Source organism: Cnephaeus nilssonii (assembly GCF_951640355.1).
Source record: "Cnephaeus nilssonii genome assembly, chromosome: 10".
NCBI classification, from domain to species: domain Eukaryota; kingdom Metazoa; phylum Chordata; class Mammalia; order Chiroptera; family Vespertilionidae; genus Cnephaeus; species Cnephaeus nilssonii.
In genome coordinates this window covers 32,456,034-32,470,335 of record NC_137081.1, presented here as the reverse complement: position 1 = coordinate 32,470,335, position 14,302 = coordinate 32,456,034, and the positions used below count along the sequence as shown (strand labels likewise).

General features: G+C 46.4%; 1 protein-coding gene across 1 annotated transcript in view; it reads right to left on the bottom strand.

Moving 5' to 3' along the window:
• TRPM8 (transient receptor potential cation channel subfamily M member 8) overlaps positions 1–14,302 on the bottom strand; it is a gene marked incomplete at both ends in the record, with an annotated part of 53,879 nt that continues 39,577 nt past the window's right edge. Inside the window, 4 exons of the mRNA XM_079782040.1 lie at positions 1–51; positions 2,677–2,710; positions 3,781–3,880; positions 9,884–10,074. Coding sequence (XP_079638166.1) covers positions 1–51; positions 2,677–2,710; positions 3,781–3,880; positions 9,884–10,074 — 376 coding nt within the window. The remainder of the gene's footprint in view (positions 52–2,676; positions 2,711–3,780; positions 3,881–9,883; positions 10,075–14,302) is intronic.

The following is a 14,302-nucleotide window of genomic DNA, read 5'->3' as shown; positions in this document are numbered from 1 at the left end:
TTATTTGATTTTATTAGCAATCTCTTTCAGAAGACCCTTGAGGTCATTAAGCTTGGGGGGGCGGGGAGAAAAAGAACTGGTGTTAAGATCGATTTTCCAACTTTGAATTTTAAATTACCACTCTACAGCTTTTCCGTGAAACAGATGTGTGTATGAGTGCGTGTGGCACATGCCTGGAACGGGACAGCGAGGGACGTGATATTTCAGACCCTGTCCACCGCTTACTTTCTGAACTCACACCACTAGCAGATGACCATTTGCATCAGTTAGCATTAGTTTAACGCAAATGCAAATCACTAGTGATTCTTACATAGAAATAATAGATTTTAACAACACAGAGAAATAATATTGAGAAATAATGATATATGCAACAAATACGAATACAGTTATAAGATACCAATAAAGTTGTGCTTTGACATGTGAATAATACTAATAAAAATAATATGTAATATGAATAAATCAAGTTTTTGCAAACTGTCCCTCCTCACAAAAAACAAACAAAAAAAACAGGATAAGTGGTAGAACAATTTCTGTAAAAGGCGTACTAAAATTATGTTTGATACATGCATATTTCATAAGTTTATTTCACAAGATGTACGAATCTCACTTGAAATTATATGCCATCATTGTGCACCTGGTAAAAGTTACAGACATAATTTGTGTACAGTTGGCTTCTACTTTGCTATATCACTCACTCAGGGAAGATCTGTGTTTAACTTGGGCTTATGTTCAGTAATAATCTCTTCATTTAACTTTCTATTTTAAAGAACAAAAAGAAACCGTAAGGGTTAGTGGCTCCCTGAAATAAGGAAGACGGAATAAGATCCCTACTTACAGACTTACAGGCATCTGTGCCCTTGTTTTCTGGTATAGCAATGAGGTGGGGAGATTCTTTATTCACCAGAGGGGCTTTGAGGAGAACTCTGTGTTTATTGATGGTAGAATGGCTTTAATAAGCTGTTTAAAGTAGGGTGTAAAGTTCCAAGAGCTTACTAAAGAAACAAGTGATGATCCCTAAATTTTATCTGCATGAAATGGAGACTCAGAAGAGGAGGCGTAGAAGATAGAGGAGGGAATAAACAAGAAAGGGAGCCAGGGAAGCAAGACAAGAAGAGGGGAGCGGTATTAAACCCCATGGGTGACGACGGCCCATGCTGAGTGCTGTGAAGTTTGAGTCTTCCCTGGGACCTGTCTATTTCTTCCCAAACCTACAGAATGCATGGCCTAGGTGGGATTCTTGCAGAACCAGCAAAGGAGGTGAGCTCCATAGCCAGGGGAATGCTAAGGAGACTGAATCTACAAGCACTTCTCTGAGGTCCCCGGAGACTCCTTCCTGGCTGGCACATGTGGGTGAACAGCCTTCAATATGATTTCATGATATACGACTCCCTGAGCCCCCACCTCCCACAACCTCCACTGTTCAGGTCCATTGTCCCATCTGATGGTGCCCCTGCCCAGACCCTCACTGGTGGGAAGGTCTCCCTCTTCCCTGGGAGTCAGGTCAGCTTGTCCAGTGGCCGGGATGACCTCTTCCCAGACCCAGCAGGTGTCCAGGAGGCCCGAGGCTCTGCCCTGCCCATGGTTGCCTCGTCCTGGCCATTCTATGCCTCAGAGCAGGGTCAGCACTGAGGAGGGGCTTTTGAAGCTTCAGCCCAACCCCTACTTTCAGTCAGCTCCTGCCAAAGCCACCCAAGTGAACCCAAAAGTAAAACAGCACAACACAACAACAAAAACAGCCTGTTTTCTCTACAAACACAACACCTAGACAAGTCCCTAGCTCCTGTATTCCCCAAACCAGGCAATCTGGAATGCATGAGAATACCGCATAGGAAATTGTTCCCACAATCCCACACTGCACAAGTCAGCCTGCAAATGCTCCCACTGAACAACGGTCTGGGCACGGAGCTAGGGGCCAGGTCTGCTTTGATGGCCCTGAGCCCCATGCCAGCACATGGCAGGTGCTCAGTAAATTTGATGTGCTATGTGGTCTAGGCACAGAAGCAGCAGACAATATATTTAAATATAAATACTTAATATAGAAAGGCGAATATATCATATAAGGTTTTCTATATAGTACATACTGCACCTGTCTAATGGAAATAGTCTTAGAATACGATCCCCTATTGCTCCTTTCATACATTCTCTTAATATTCTATAAATATTTTCTGATCTCTGCTGGTATAAACATGATATACATCCTAGCATGATCATTTGTGTACAGTACTCAACTCTAATAACTTAGGAGTCTTCCTGGCCCCTCAATTAAAAATTGGCAACAATACAACATGAGAACGATATGTAATAGCGTATTTCCAAAGGTCCTTTCTCCCTGCACACACATACTGCCCCTCAGCAAGCAGCCGTCTGCTCCTCCCTGACCTGAAGCCAGGCTGGCCTGGGCTGCTTTGACCAATACCCTGGTGGAAGGGCTATCATGCCAGGTCCAGGCCTGCTCTCCTTGTGCCTAATGCTCACATGTGTATTCATGCATCTGAGAAGCAAGTCCACTCCAGCACCCAGGGAATGTTACGCAGGGAAGCTGAGTATGAACAGTCACATCTGCTTTTTAAAAAATAAACTTCTCTAATTTTGGACCATAACCACTGGCCTCTCGCTGAAAGCTCAAAGATAACAGAGATGAAAATAATATTTCTCAAACTATAAACAAAACGATACCTTTGCATCCAGCTGTCTAAACCGATGCCTCATTCTTCAAGGGGAGGAGAGAGAGAGAGAAAGATTGAGAAAGGGCTATTAGGCTCCATTTTCCAGTCTTTTAAAGAGAAAAATACAGAAATACAGATCATTTTCATTTCCAACTAAATCAACGTCAGCTGTAGTTACCTTTTTTAACGTTCTCCCTAATACCCAAACGAAGCAGAATTCCACTCTCACCCCAGCTAGAAGTGCAGCAAATAGACGCTACCCGTGGGGGTGGAGTGGTGGAAGGTGACCCATAAGGTCCATCCCTCCCTTCTGAAGCCAGGGTCTCAGACTCTGGAAATGGAGAAAGCTTGGGGCGTCTGCTTTGTCACTCAGAGAGAAAGAGCACATGTCCCATGCTCCCCAATGGTTGTGCTGAGGCTCACACATGGGACTCATGTGCTGCTTAGATTTGCTCATTTTTGTTAGAGTGAATTTTGAGGTGTGTTTGGAGTGCTCAGTATTTGTGACATGTGACCATAACCCATGTAGCTCACATGATAAGAAAGGCACGCTCCTGGAAGCCCTGCATAGCACGTGACCTGTGGACCATCTATGGACTTAGTGGCTTAGCTAGTTCTATGGGACGTTTATAACTGCCGCATGTGATCCATAAAGGATGTCCAGGATTCTTTAGGGATAGTCTGCAACACATCACCCAAATGGTTTTTCCATCTTCTAACGTCTCTACTCCATCCTAGAACTACCTGTGTGGCACCTGCCTGGTGATGCCCATTGCCCGTTACCTGAGGGTCTTCCCGGAACCCACCTCTGCAGCCATGGCAGAGGGACCTACACTCTTGTCACCAGGTTCTAGGGCCCTGCTCTGCAGGCTCCAAATACTCCTTCCCCAGGGCCTAGAAGGGCAATCAGAACGGCAGGCTGGTGGTTTGCCCCTCCCTGCAAATCTGACCCCACATTTACTGTTTGTCATCCGCAACTGCCTGGGTAATATCTTTGGGTGCAATTGCTCTCGGCTGTAACTTCTCTCTACAGAGCCGCTCAGATCAGCTGCCTACGTTCTGCCAGCTGGGTACACAGGGCGCCTTGCAGAGCAGAAACCAAGGATGGACATACTCCTCTGAGGCGTCGTTGGCTTTGGTGTTGGTCTTGACAAGGTAATTTTCTTTCATGACGCCCTCCCATGCCAGAGTCTCGTTGTCTTCATTTTTTAAACCTTGAATAATGAGACAAAGAAAAACATTCAAATTGTTTCATTTGCCCCTTGCTCCTGAATCAACACCTGCTAGGTGTTTTGGCGATGCTGGTGCCAGGAGAATCCGATTCGTCCTGGGCAGGCTGATCTGACTAATGTTACTTACTAGTGACAGCCGCAGAGAGATGGAATATTGATGAATTTCTCTGCCGGCATGAAATAGGAATGCAATCTCCATTCTAAACAGAGAGCGACCCAAAGCCTGTCTCGGTGGTTTGTGACTTAGCATAATCATTTCACTAGTGAATTTGGTTCTCATTTCATTGTGCTCCTCTTCCATTTTGATGACATAAAAATGCTACCTGGATCATCCTGTTAAACTAGAGGCCTGGTGCATGAATTCGTGCACCGGTGGGGTCCCTCAGTCTGGCCTACACACTCTCGCAATCCGGGACCCCTCAGGCCATTTTGCATATAAGATCGTTGGTTAATCTCTTCCCGCCCTTCCCCCTCCCCCTTCCCTCTGAGATTCATCAGTCTGTTCATGTTTCCATGCCTGTGCATTGAGCGTTTACACGCCCCCCTCCCCCCACTGGTGGTCAGTGCGCATCATAGCTACTGGTCAAACGGTCAAACAGTCGCTTAAGCTTTTATATATATAGATAATTACTGATGGGTTGTCTGCCCTCAATCTAAGACAGGGATAGGAATTTTGAAGGAGAGACAAATAAGATCTGACATTGCCACCCTGTTGAGCTGTGAGGTCTGTGCCCAGGTCTTATCTTTCTCAGGTCTTATCTTTTCCTCCGAGGGCAGCACGAATGTGCTGCTCCATGGGCCTGGGGCATGTTCCCGCAGTCTTAGCTCAGCTTCCTGCAGTGCCTCACCTTCCAGACGGCAGTCAAGCAAGAGAATGGAGAAGCATGTCACCTGTGTTTCAGGTTCCAGTGCCATGGACTGCCACCCTCGCATGTTCACACAGGTGTCTGCTTGGAACAAATGCACTTAGTTTTTACCTGTAAGTCTGTTCCTCGACATGTGAGAGCTTAGGGAGAATTGTATAATCTTCCTGAATTTAAAAATAATTCACTGGGAGTCAAGACAGCCAAAATGCAGGTGGTGGGTTTGAAGCAAACCCTACACAGCAAATACACATTTATTTCTTTTCCTTACTTTTCTCATCTTTCCCCCCGCCCCAAGATTTATTTTTAAATGGTAGTTATTCACTTTAGAAAATAACTCCTAACTTAATCTCTTTCCATTGAATTTTTCCTAACAGCATCATTTCCAATGTCTTTTCCTCTAACTAAAATGTATGGAGGAGCCCAAGAGGAGGGCTTTATAAATCAGCACAGAAAGGACAAGGCACTCCTGGATGCAGGTGGCCAGAGCAGGAATGACAAATGACCAAGAAAAAAATGGCCCAACTTTATCAGGAAATGCTGGTGGGAATTATGACATAGCATTTTCACCAACCAACCCAGAGAAGTAGCCAGGTCTTCAATAATGACTGTTCTGGCAAAGAGGGAGATAAACAGGCTTCCCAGGGACTGGGAAATCTGTACATGGTTACGGCCTCAGGGGATGGGGATGAGTGGGGGCCCAGGCAATATCCGAAAACTTAAACATCTAGAAACTTCTCTTATAGAAATAATTCCAAGGAAAGAAAACACTGATGTGCTAAAAAATGAATGCCTAGAGCTGTTTATCATAATAGTATATGATAATAAAGAAGACAAAAATCTACATGTTTAACAAGGGACTGGTAAAATTAATTATGGTACACTGATATTGGAATATTCCAGTTAAAATTGTCATGCAGATTTTTATTTATGAATTTGAAAAATGGTCATGATGTATTAGTAGATAAATGAACAAATTAAATTATGAATGTATATGCACAGATCAAATTATCATACTCCCAGGCAGAATAATAGAATAAATATCCGTATGTTAACGATATTTAACTCTGGGTGGTGGGTTACATGTGCCCTTGCTCTTCCTTATTTGTGCTTTTCTATATTTTTCTAATGTCCTATTAACGAATATGGATTACTTTTTAATCATGAAAAACAATAACTTGTATAAAAATACGATTACTGGGTAGCATACTTTTTTTTTTATTAAATATGTCACCAAAAATGCAAATTTGGATTCCCACCTTTTCTGAAAGTTACTTGAAAAACCTTGCATTTTTGTCCAAAGAAGAACAATTTCAAGCTTAAATTCCACGACTTTCCCAACATTGGAGGCAAATGCAAAGTGAGTTTAGGAAACAAATTACCATGAGAGGCTGTGGCACCCATAGAGCACTGCAGTTTCTGGAATTAGAGGTTTCTAAGGAGGAACAAATGAGCCGGCGGTGAGTACAAGGCTGGGCTCCCTCCCTCCAGTCATCACTGCACAGTGTGCAGAAAGGATCCCATCCTTTGGGGGTCTCCCATCCCCCCTTCTTTATTCCTTCCTGAGAGTAAGAACTGTTTGGAGAGCAAGAGTGTCTACGGCTCACACTTGTAAGATCATTACTCTCCCAGGGCCCACGGGGAGACAGGTGCAGGCTAACCGGGTCATTTCTGACCTGTTTGCTTCCTCAAGCTGAAGCTCCTATCCATTTGCTGGCTTCTCAGTTTCCCGGTTCTACTGAACTTGGAGTGATGCACAGTGCATCTTAGGAGAGCGGACCTTCACCCCTTGTAGCCCCTCATCCACCCCTCCACAAGCAGAATCCCACTAATGACGAGGCATTCACTAGCTCACGCAGCTATTCAGTTTTTTTCCAGATAGCACTAATTGTTAGACGTTGTATTTGATCCACACGGAGTCCAGATCTTCCTCCCTGCACCTTTCAACCGCTGCTTGTTTTTTCTCTGGAACCATTCAGGAAACATATATAGAACTTGTGGCCAGAGTCTCTGGTTGGCAATTCATTTGCCTCCCAATCTGAAGGCATAGGCTATCCCCACAGCCTTCCCCAGGGGCCTGTAGACACTCATCCATGACTTGGCATCAGGCAGCCAGAGAGAGCTCTGAGTCAAGTCACCAAGTGTCTCTGACCTCGGGCCTGGTCTTGAGTACAGTAAAATTCCAGAGCCCACCTTCCATCTCCCATAGGAAGACTTTCCATTCTCTTAGTCCAAAATGACTTACTCTGTCTCCCAAGGCAAAATGGTGGGGAGAAAATCAGCAGCTATTCCAAATTGTCAAAACACTTTTCTTCATCAAGAAAAGGTGTGATAGCTAATGACAGCCCAAAAGTGACATTTAATGTCTTGAAAATGCTGTTAAAAGAGATGGCTATGAGGATTCTTTAACCTGTGACATGAGTTGGGAGTCATTGGCACATTTACATCCCGAAAGACAGACGTTAGGGGCCACAGCTTCAGGGATAGCACAGAAGTATATTATGACCAATAGTGAGGATCACGTTCATGCTTGCTTCCATTTCTATGTCGTTAAGGAACTCCACGCCAAAAAAAAAAAAAAAATTGATAGTTCTTGGCAAGTTAGATTTTTCTTAATTGCCTACAATGATCATGGGTAGGTTGGTAAAATTCCTATTTTTACTTTCTGAATCGTCTAAATATTTGGGTTCCACTGACGTGACAGGGATGATCCCCTCGATAGGAAACATGAATGGCTGATGGCATTAGGGGTCCTTTCATCAGGTACAACCGAGAAAAGACCCGAGGGTAACACAAACATGCCCCCAGCAGCCACAGGCCACACAGCACCCAGGACAGTGGGCACAAGGCATGAACAAGCAGAAAGTCTCTATCTCATCCTGGCAAAAGCAATATGAGACAAGAACAACCTGACTGTATCCGCTAATTATTTGTGCCGGATTCTACCTTAGATCACTCCCTTCCTCAATTGCCCTCAACATCTACTTTTCCCCTTTAACAGACACTTTTTTTTCTTTTTTTTTCTTTTTTTTTTCCATTAGTGCTCCAGTTGGAAGGGACACATTTCAAGACCCTCCCCTGTCCCCCAAACTCCAAATTGACTGCTCCTCCCCAAGTCATGAGAATGAGCATCAGCATCTGAGGGGCATCACTTCACCTGGTGATCTGGGATTCTTTGTTCACTTCCACCTTGAGGGAAACAAATGCAGTCAGCAGAGAAGTATTGTGAGGTGTGCTTTGTGATTTATGTCACCACTTCTTGCAGTACCATATATCTTCTGTCTACGTTTTCCCTGGGATTTAGGATGACACTGTGACATGGTGAGCTGGGGACTGTGTGGAGCTAGAACCTGGCTGTTGAACTTGGCCCGGGGTCTTGCATTAGTTCTTCTGCAGCCCTCGGCTCTAGGGACCCCTCTCTTGTCTCATCTGACCTAACTTCCCCCTCTTCCTGACCACGCCTCGCACCGGGGCTCCCTCCCAGCCTCTGCCTCTTTGCCTGGCTAATTCCAGCTCATCCTCTGGGTCTCAACTCAAATATCACCTTCTTCCAAGAAGTCTTACCTGACTCACCCCAGTCTGGGGTTGAAGTGTCCATAGTGTAACTCTCTTGGAGCCCTGCACGTTCTGGAAAATTAGCGCTCCCCACACTTCCCAATGAAAGCTTTTCATTTTTGTTCTGCTCCCTGTGATCCTGAGCCCCACTTGAGGGCAAGCATAGCTTCTACCTTACTGAGCACCTGTTTAGACATTGCATGAGAACATTTTCCTTGGTCCTTGGTGGCTGTCTAGAATATGTGAGGAGACTAACTGAATCATTCATGAATATTGAGGCACCCATTTCTTTCCCAAATAGCAAAAAGGTCACTTCTGGAACCAAGCTTGTGCATCTCACTAACATCCACACCTGTCACAGATCCTGCTCAGAGGGGAATGCTCGGGAAAGGTTCTCTTCAAGGAAGGGGAAACACAGCAGATATTCAAATTACTCCTGGAATGCAGCCATTGGAGGAGAGTGGCAAAGGAAATGCCGCTCGGTATGGAGACTAGCTTGATGCGGCAGAGAGCTGGGTGCCTGCTGCCTGCACGGTGGCAGGTGTGACCAGGAATCCGACAATGAGAGGTCCTGGCTCCCAGAGCAGGGGGTGGAGAGGCGCCTGGTAGAGACCTGCCTGCCACCCAGAGTTTGTCAGGGCCGAGGATATGGGTGAGCACATGAGAGAGAGAATAGACTCACCTACAGACACAATGACTCCTGCCTTCCAGAAGGAAGTGGGCCCCTCAGGGAGCGCGTGCCCAGTGGACCCAGGACACCAGAGGCCCAGGGGGCGGGCCCTAGGAAAGCACTGCCACATCCGGAACTGTGGTGAGAGGGCAGCCAGGCCACTGCCGAGGGACCCACCAAGTGCCCCCACAGTAAAGGGTCAGTTTCAAACTGTGCCAGGCCGGAGAACATGGAACCAGCCGTGACCAAGACCACTGTTTCTGGACAGGACCTCCTGCTCCTTCCCCCACCTCCCACCCCCCGTGCTGAGGGTCAGCAATGGCAGCTGGTGAGGGGAGAGGGGAAGCCAGAAAGGCAGGGCCAAGCCACTGGGCCCCTTCCGGACAACTCCACCAGCTGGAAGGAGGTGAGCATACTGGGAGAGTCTCTCCTCTGAATGGCGCTTAATGGGCTGGTTACGATAGTGGACTGTACGTTCCAATTTCTACGTTGAAACTGTTTTACCAAGTGAAGTCATTGGGAGTTTTCTAATTCCTTAAGAGCAACCAGAAAAGCCATGAGCCCTGCCGGGGTCAAGGCTAATGCTTCCCAGAGAATAAATTTCACAGCAGCCAAGGTCAGCAGCATCCCGTAAATCATGCTTGTTCAACATACTATTTACATGACTATTATGTCCATCCCAAAGTTATTCCCCCAAATAGGACTGCCCTGGCAGATGGACAACAGGGTCTCAATTAATTAATTACTAGGCTGGCCCGATGCCCAAGCTTTACGGACAGACAGACGTGCGTGGGGAGGCTGCTGAATAAGCCCTTAGAGCTGAGCTAGGGACCGGGCACACCCCCCCCCCGAAATTAATCTCTGCCTTTCCTCCCAGCACACGTGTGCGGCACTCACAGCAGGACAAAGGCTCCATGGGCTTCTCCTTACAGCAGCACTTGAAGCACTTCTTCACCACCATGTAGAAGTAGGCGAAGACGACGAAGGGGAAGGGGATGTTGAGGCGGTTGCAGTACTCCTGCACCAGGAAATACCGCTGGAACTTCCAGACCTGGTCGTTGTTCTCCTGGACAGTGCCCACGGTGTAGCTGGTGGGGGAGACAAGGTCAAGCTCAGCTTCCGCGTGCCTGTCATTCACTGTCAAACACTGGCATTCACTGCCGAACACGGCATTGTTGACTGTAGTCCATGACCCCTGATCGTTCAAGTTCGGACAGGACCGAAAGTCCACGCTGGCATCGGGGTCAGAACAGCTCAGCGCCAGGCGCTCTCCAATTCAAGATGGGTCAGAATGGTGTCTGGCTTTTGGTCCTGGTTTTGTTTTTTTCTTTTCAATCACACACACACACACACAATAATAATAAACTCTGAAATTATTTTTATTCAAGACCTTTCAAGGAGTCTTTTTTTTTTCACTAGTCTATTATTATGCTAGATACAAAGAGACCCAAGGTGTCAACTCTTTCAGAAATAATGTGCCCTCACATTCATGAAGGGCCTTAAAAATGTTCACCCCTCCGACCCAGTCACTTTACTTAGGGAAATTTCACCCAAGACTAAGGAGGTACTGAGGACAGACAGTATGTGAGTGGATACACACACATGGCTGTTTGCCACAGCACCATAGTAATGGCTGTCCCCACTCCCGCCCCAACAGAATGCAACAACCGAAATGTTTGACACTGAAAATATGCCTCACACACTACGGTTAATCAATATGATTACATTAGGCACCATTAAAAATTATGCTTATGACTAATTTTTATACTTTAGGAAAACACCTATATAACAATTAGGCTCAAACTTGTACTTACAATGTAATCTCACTATATAATAACGCCCCCCCACCCCCCCACCCCCCCCCCCACACACACACACACACACTTCCCCACAGCAAGGCCCTCGTTCGGAGCAGCTTGGGTCCTCTCTCCCATCCAGGCTGTCACCCACCCCAACCCAGTCTCCCTGCCAACCAGTGCCCATCTAAGTACCTTCCCTGGGAGAAATCCTATCACACTCCCTCTGACTCTACATCTCCAGTGACATCGTGGCCTCAGCTCCCAGGCTGGGCTGGCGGGAGGTTTTTGGTAATAACCACGCTCCATCTCCTACGACCACATGAGCACCCTCCTCCAGCAGGAGACGAGGAGGACGCAGGGGCCCACAGAGAGACAAGCTTTCAGAAGTGCGTTGACACTGAAAATGTTACCAAGAGATAACAAATGTTTGGGATTCGGATAGCCTGTGCATAAATGAAACCCAGCAGCACGCTAAGTGACCAAGGAACAGAGGGTGACTAAATACTGAGAACATGCATATGATTCATCATTTTCATAACCCGTCACAGATCAAAAGGAAAAAATATTTCAATCGTTGCCAGAGTCTCCTGGCAACATTCAACACCCACTTCTGATTAGGAAAAAAAGCTTAATAAATAAGAAAGAGGAGGAAACTTTCATGGCAGGGTAAAAAGAAAAGAGAATAAAAAGGATTCAGTAAGGAGACTTGTTCCGAAATAAATAAGCACAAATTTAAATAGTCTTCAAAAAGTGGTAATTAAAATATATGTGTATTAGAAAAACATATCTTGCTTACGACAAATGGCTAGAAAAAAAGTAACAAAAATCTGCCAGATCCATGTGAATAAAACTTCACTGAGAAACTGCACATAATTGAATAAATGGAGACACACCATTTTTTAAAAATGCCAGCTTCCTCCTCCTAAATGATTCTACAAAGTTAACATCATGACAATAAAATTCACAATATTTTTTTTTTGAAGGAAAAAAGGATTTCAGAAGACAAGACTTAGGCGCCTCCATATGATACAAGAAAAGCCAGGAAAGTTTGAATAAGAATAATGAGGGGACTTGTACAACAGATGCTAAAACGATTTTTAAAGCAGTAATTAAAGCCATTTGGTAGTAAAAACCAAAATAGAAAGCTTGATCAACAGACCAGAATGAAACGTGTGCAAAAAAATTACAAAGAAAAAAGTAGATGTTAAAACAATGGCCAAATTTTAGAAGAAACTGAAATATAAGAAACTTGCCTGATGGACTTCCATCACGTAAACCCTCCTGAGGCTTTTCTCAGATTCCAGACGTTTTCTGTTTGCGATTCCTCGCCCACATGCCAGCAGTCTCCAGCCAGCACTGCCCATGACCCTGGTGACACTAGCTTCTTGCACCCTCACAATACCCCAGGGGCATGTTACAATGCTCCCCACATCTCAGGTCCCATCTCGTTCCACAGCATCCAAAAAAATCAGGTTCTAATCAGCAGTGAGAGACAACCAGAGATTTTGTTGCACTGACTTTTGAAGTGTTAACTCAATTTGATAGATTGCTACCAGATAACACAGCTAAACATTGCCATGGGCCTGTGTCAAGACCCATCAAATCTCCCTTCATCTACAGGAAAATGTCCCAACCCTGTAACCTGGCATAAAAGACACTCTATAACCTAGTCCCTGCCTCCCTGCCCACCATTGAGGTTGTCCATTCTCCGCAGACAACCTTAGTCTCCCCATTTCTCCCTCCCCACCAGGCTCTGGGCTCCAGGTCTGGGGTCCTCTGGGCAAATGTCACCTCTGCTGCTACTGCTGCTCCTAGCCCCACCCCAACATCAGTCGAAGTCAATCACTCTGTCCCCTGTGCACCACAGTGCCTTTTTATGCTGCATTTATACTATATTGATACTAGGGGCCTGGTGCACGAAATTTGTGCATTGGGGGGGTGGTCCCCCCTCAGCCCAGCCTGCACCCTCTCCAATCTAGGACCCCTTGAGGGATGTCTGATCACCCTTTTAGGCCCGATCCCACCGAGATCAATCCAGGACTGCTGGCTCCCAACTGCTGCCTCTGCCTGATTGTCCCTAACTGCTTCTGCCTGCTAGCCTGATCACCTCCTAACCACTCCTCTGCCAACCTGATTGATGCCTAACTGCTCCCCGGCTGGCCTGATTGCCCCTAACTGCCCTCCCCTACAGGTCTGGTCGCCCCCAACTGCCCTCCCCTGCCAGTCTGGTCACCCCTAACTGCCCTCCCTGCTGGCCTGATTGCCCACAACTGCCCTCCCCTGCAGGCCTGGTCCCCCCCCCCCCAACTGCCCTCCTCTGCTGGCCCAGTCACCCCTAACTTCCCTCCCTGCTGGCCTGATTGCCCACAACTGCCCTCCCCTGCAGGCCTGCCCACCCCCCCTGCAACTGCCCTCCCCTGCAGGCCTGGTCTCTCCCAATTGCCCTCCTCTGCTGGCCTGGTCACCCTTAACTGCCCTCCCTGCTGGCCTGATTGCCCACAACTGCCCTCCCCTGCAGGCCTGGTCTCCCCCAACTGCCTTCCTCTGCTGGCCTGGTCACCCCCAACTGCCCTCCTCTGCTGGCCTGGTCACCCCTAACTGCCCACAACTGCCCTTCCCTGCTGGCCATCTTGTGGCGGCCATCTGTGCCTACATGAGGGCAGCCATCTTTGACCACATGGGGGTGGCCATCTTGCATCTTGGCGTGACAGTCAATTTGCATATTAGTCTTTTATTAGATAGGATTATATTATATTACTATGTTTCCGAGCTCATCTCCTCCCTTACCAGCAGAACAAATCTCTGTCTCTAGGTCCTCATTCATAAATGATAACAGAGCCACATCTACACAAAAATGGTTAATAATTCAATGTGGTCACACATGTGAGCACCTGGGTGTGCCTAACATCAGAATGGGTCAATAAATATTAGCCACTGCTCCTATGGTAATGATCTGATCTTCTTTTTTCACCCCATTTCAACACCCTCCCTTAGATTGCTATATTGGGTGATTATTTTCTTTTCTTTCTAGTTTTCTGCATCTTCATAATGAACATGTATTATTCCTAAGATTAAAAATATTTTTTTATCCTGAGATATTATCCTAGATCGTAGCTTGTTTGCCAAGTCCTTCTCAGAAGAAATGCCTGGGGTGGATTTATCTCCAGAACACAGCGCCCGTAAGCGCCATGTCTCTGGGCTGAGTCATTTACTGACCTTAACATCACTTTGTGTCTCTGATCAGCCACACAGGGCCTGTGATCAATCATTTTAATGTAGAATTATCACAGATGTTTGCCCCATTTCCTCTCCCCGTGGAACACCATCTACAGAGCACTCTGACACTGCGTTAAATTCCCAACCGTGCCTTTACGCTATAGTTCCTAAGGTGGCCATCATGTGTGATTAAGTCTGTACATAAATATTTGATGTGGCGTCAGACAGGGGTCACAGCGCAGGGCATCAGCAGGCAGAGTAAGCCCAGAACACCTATCACAGCTGTTAGACCATGCGTTCT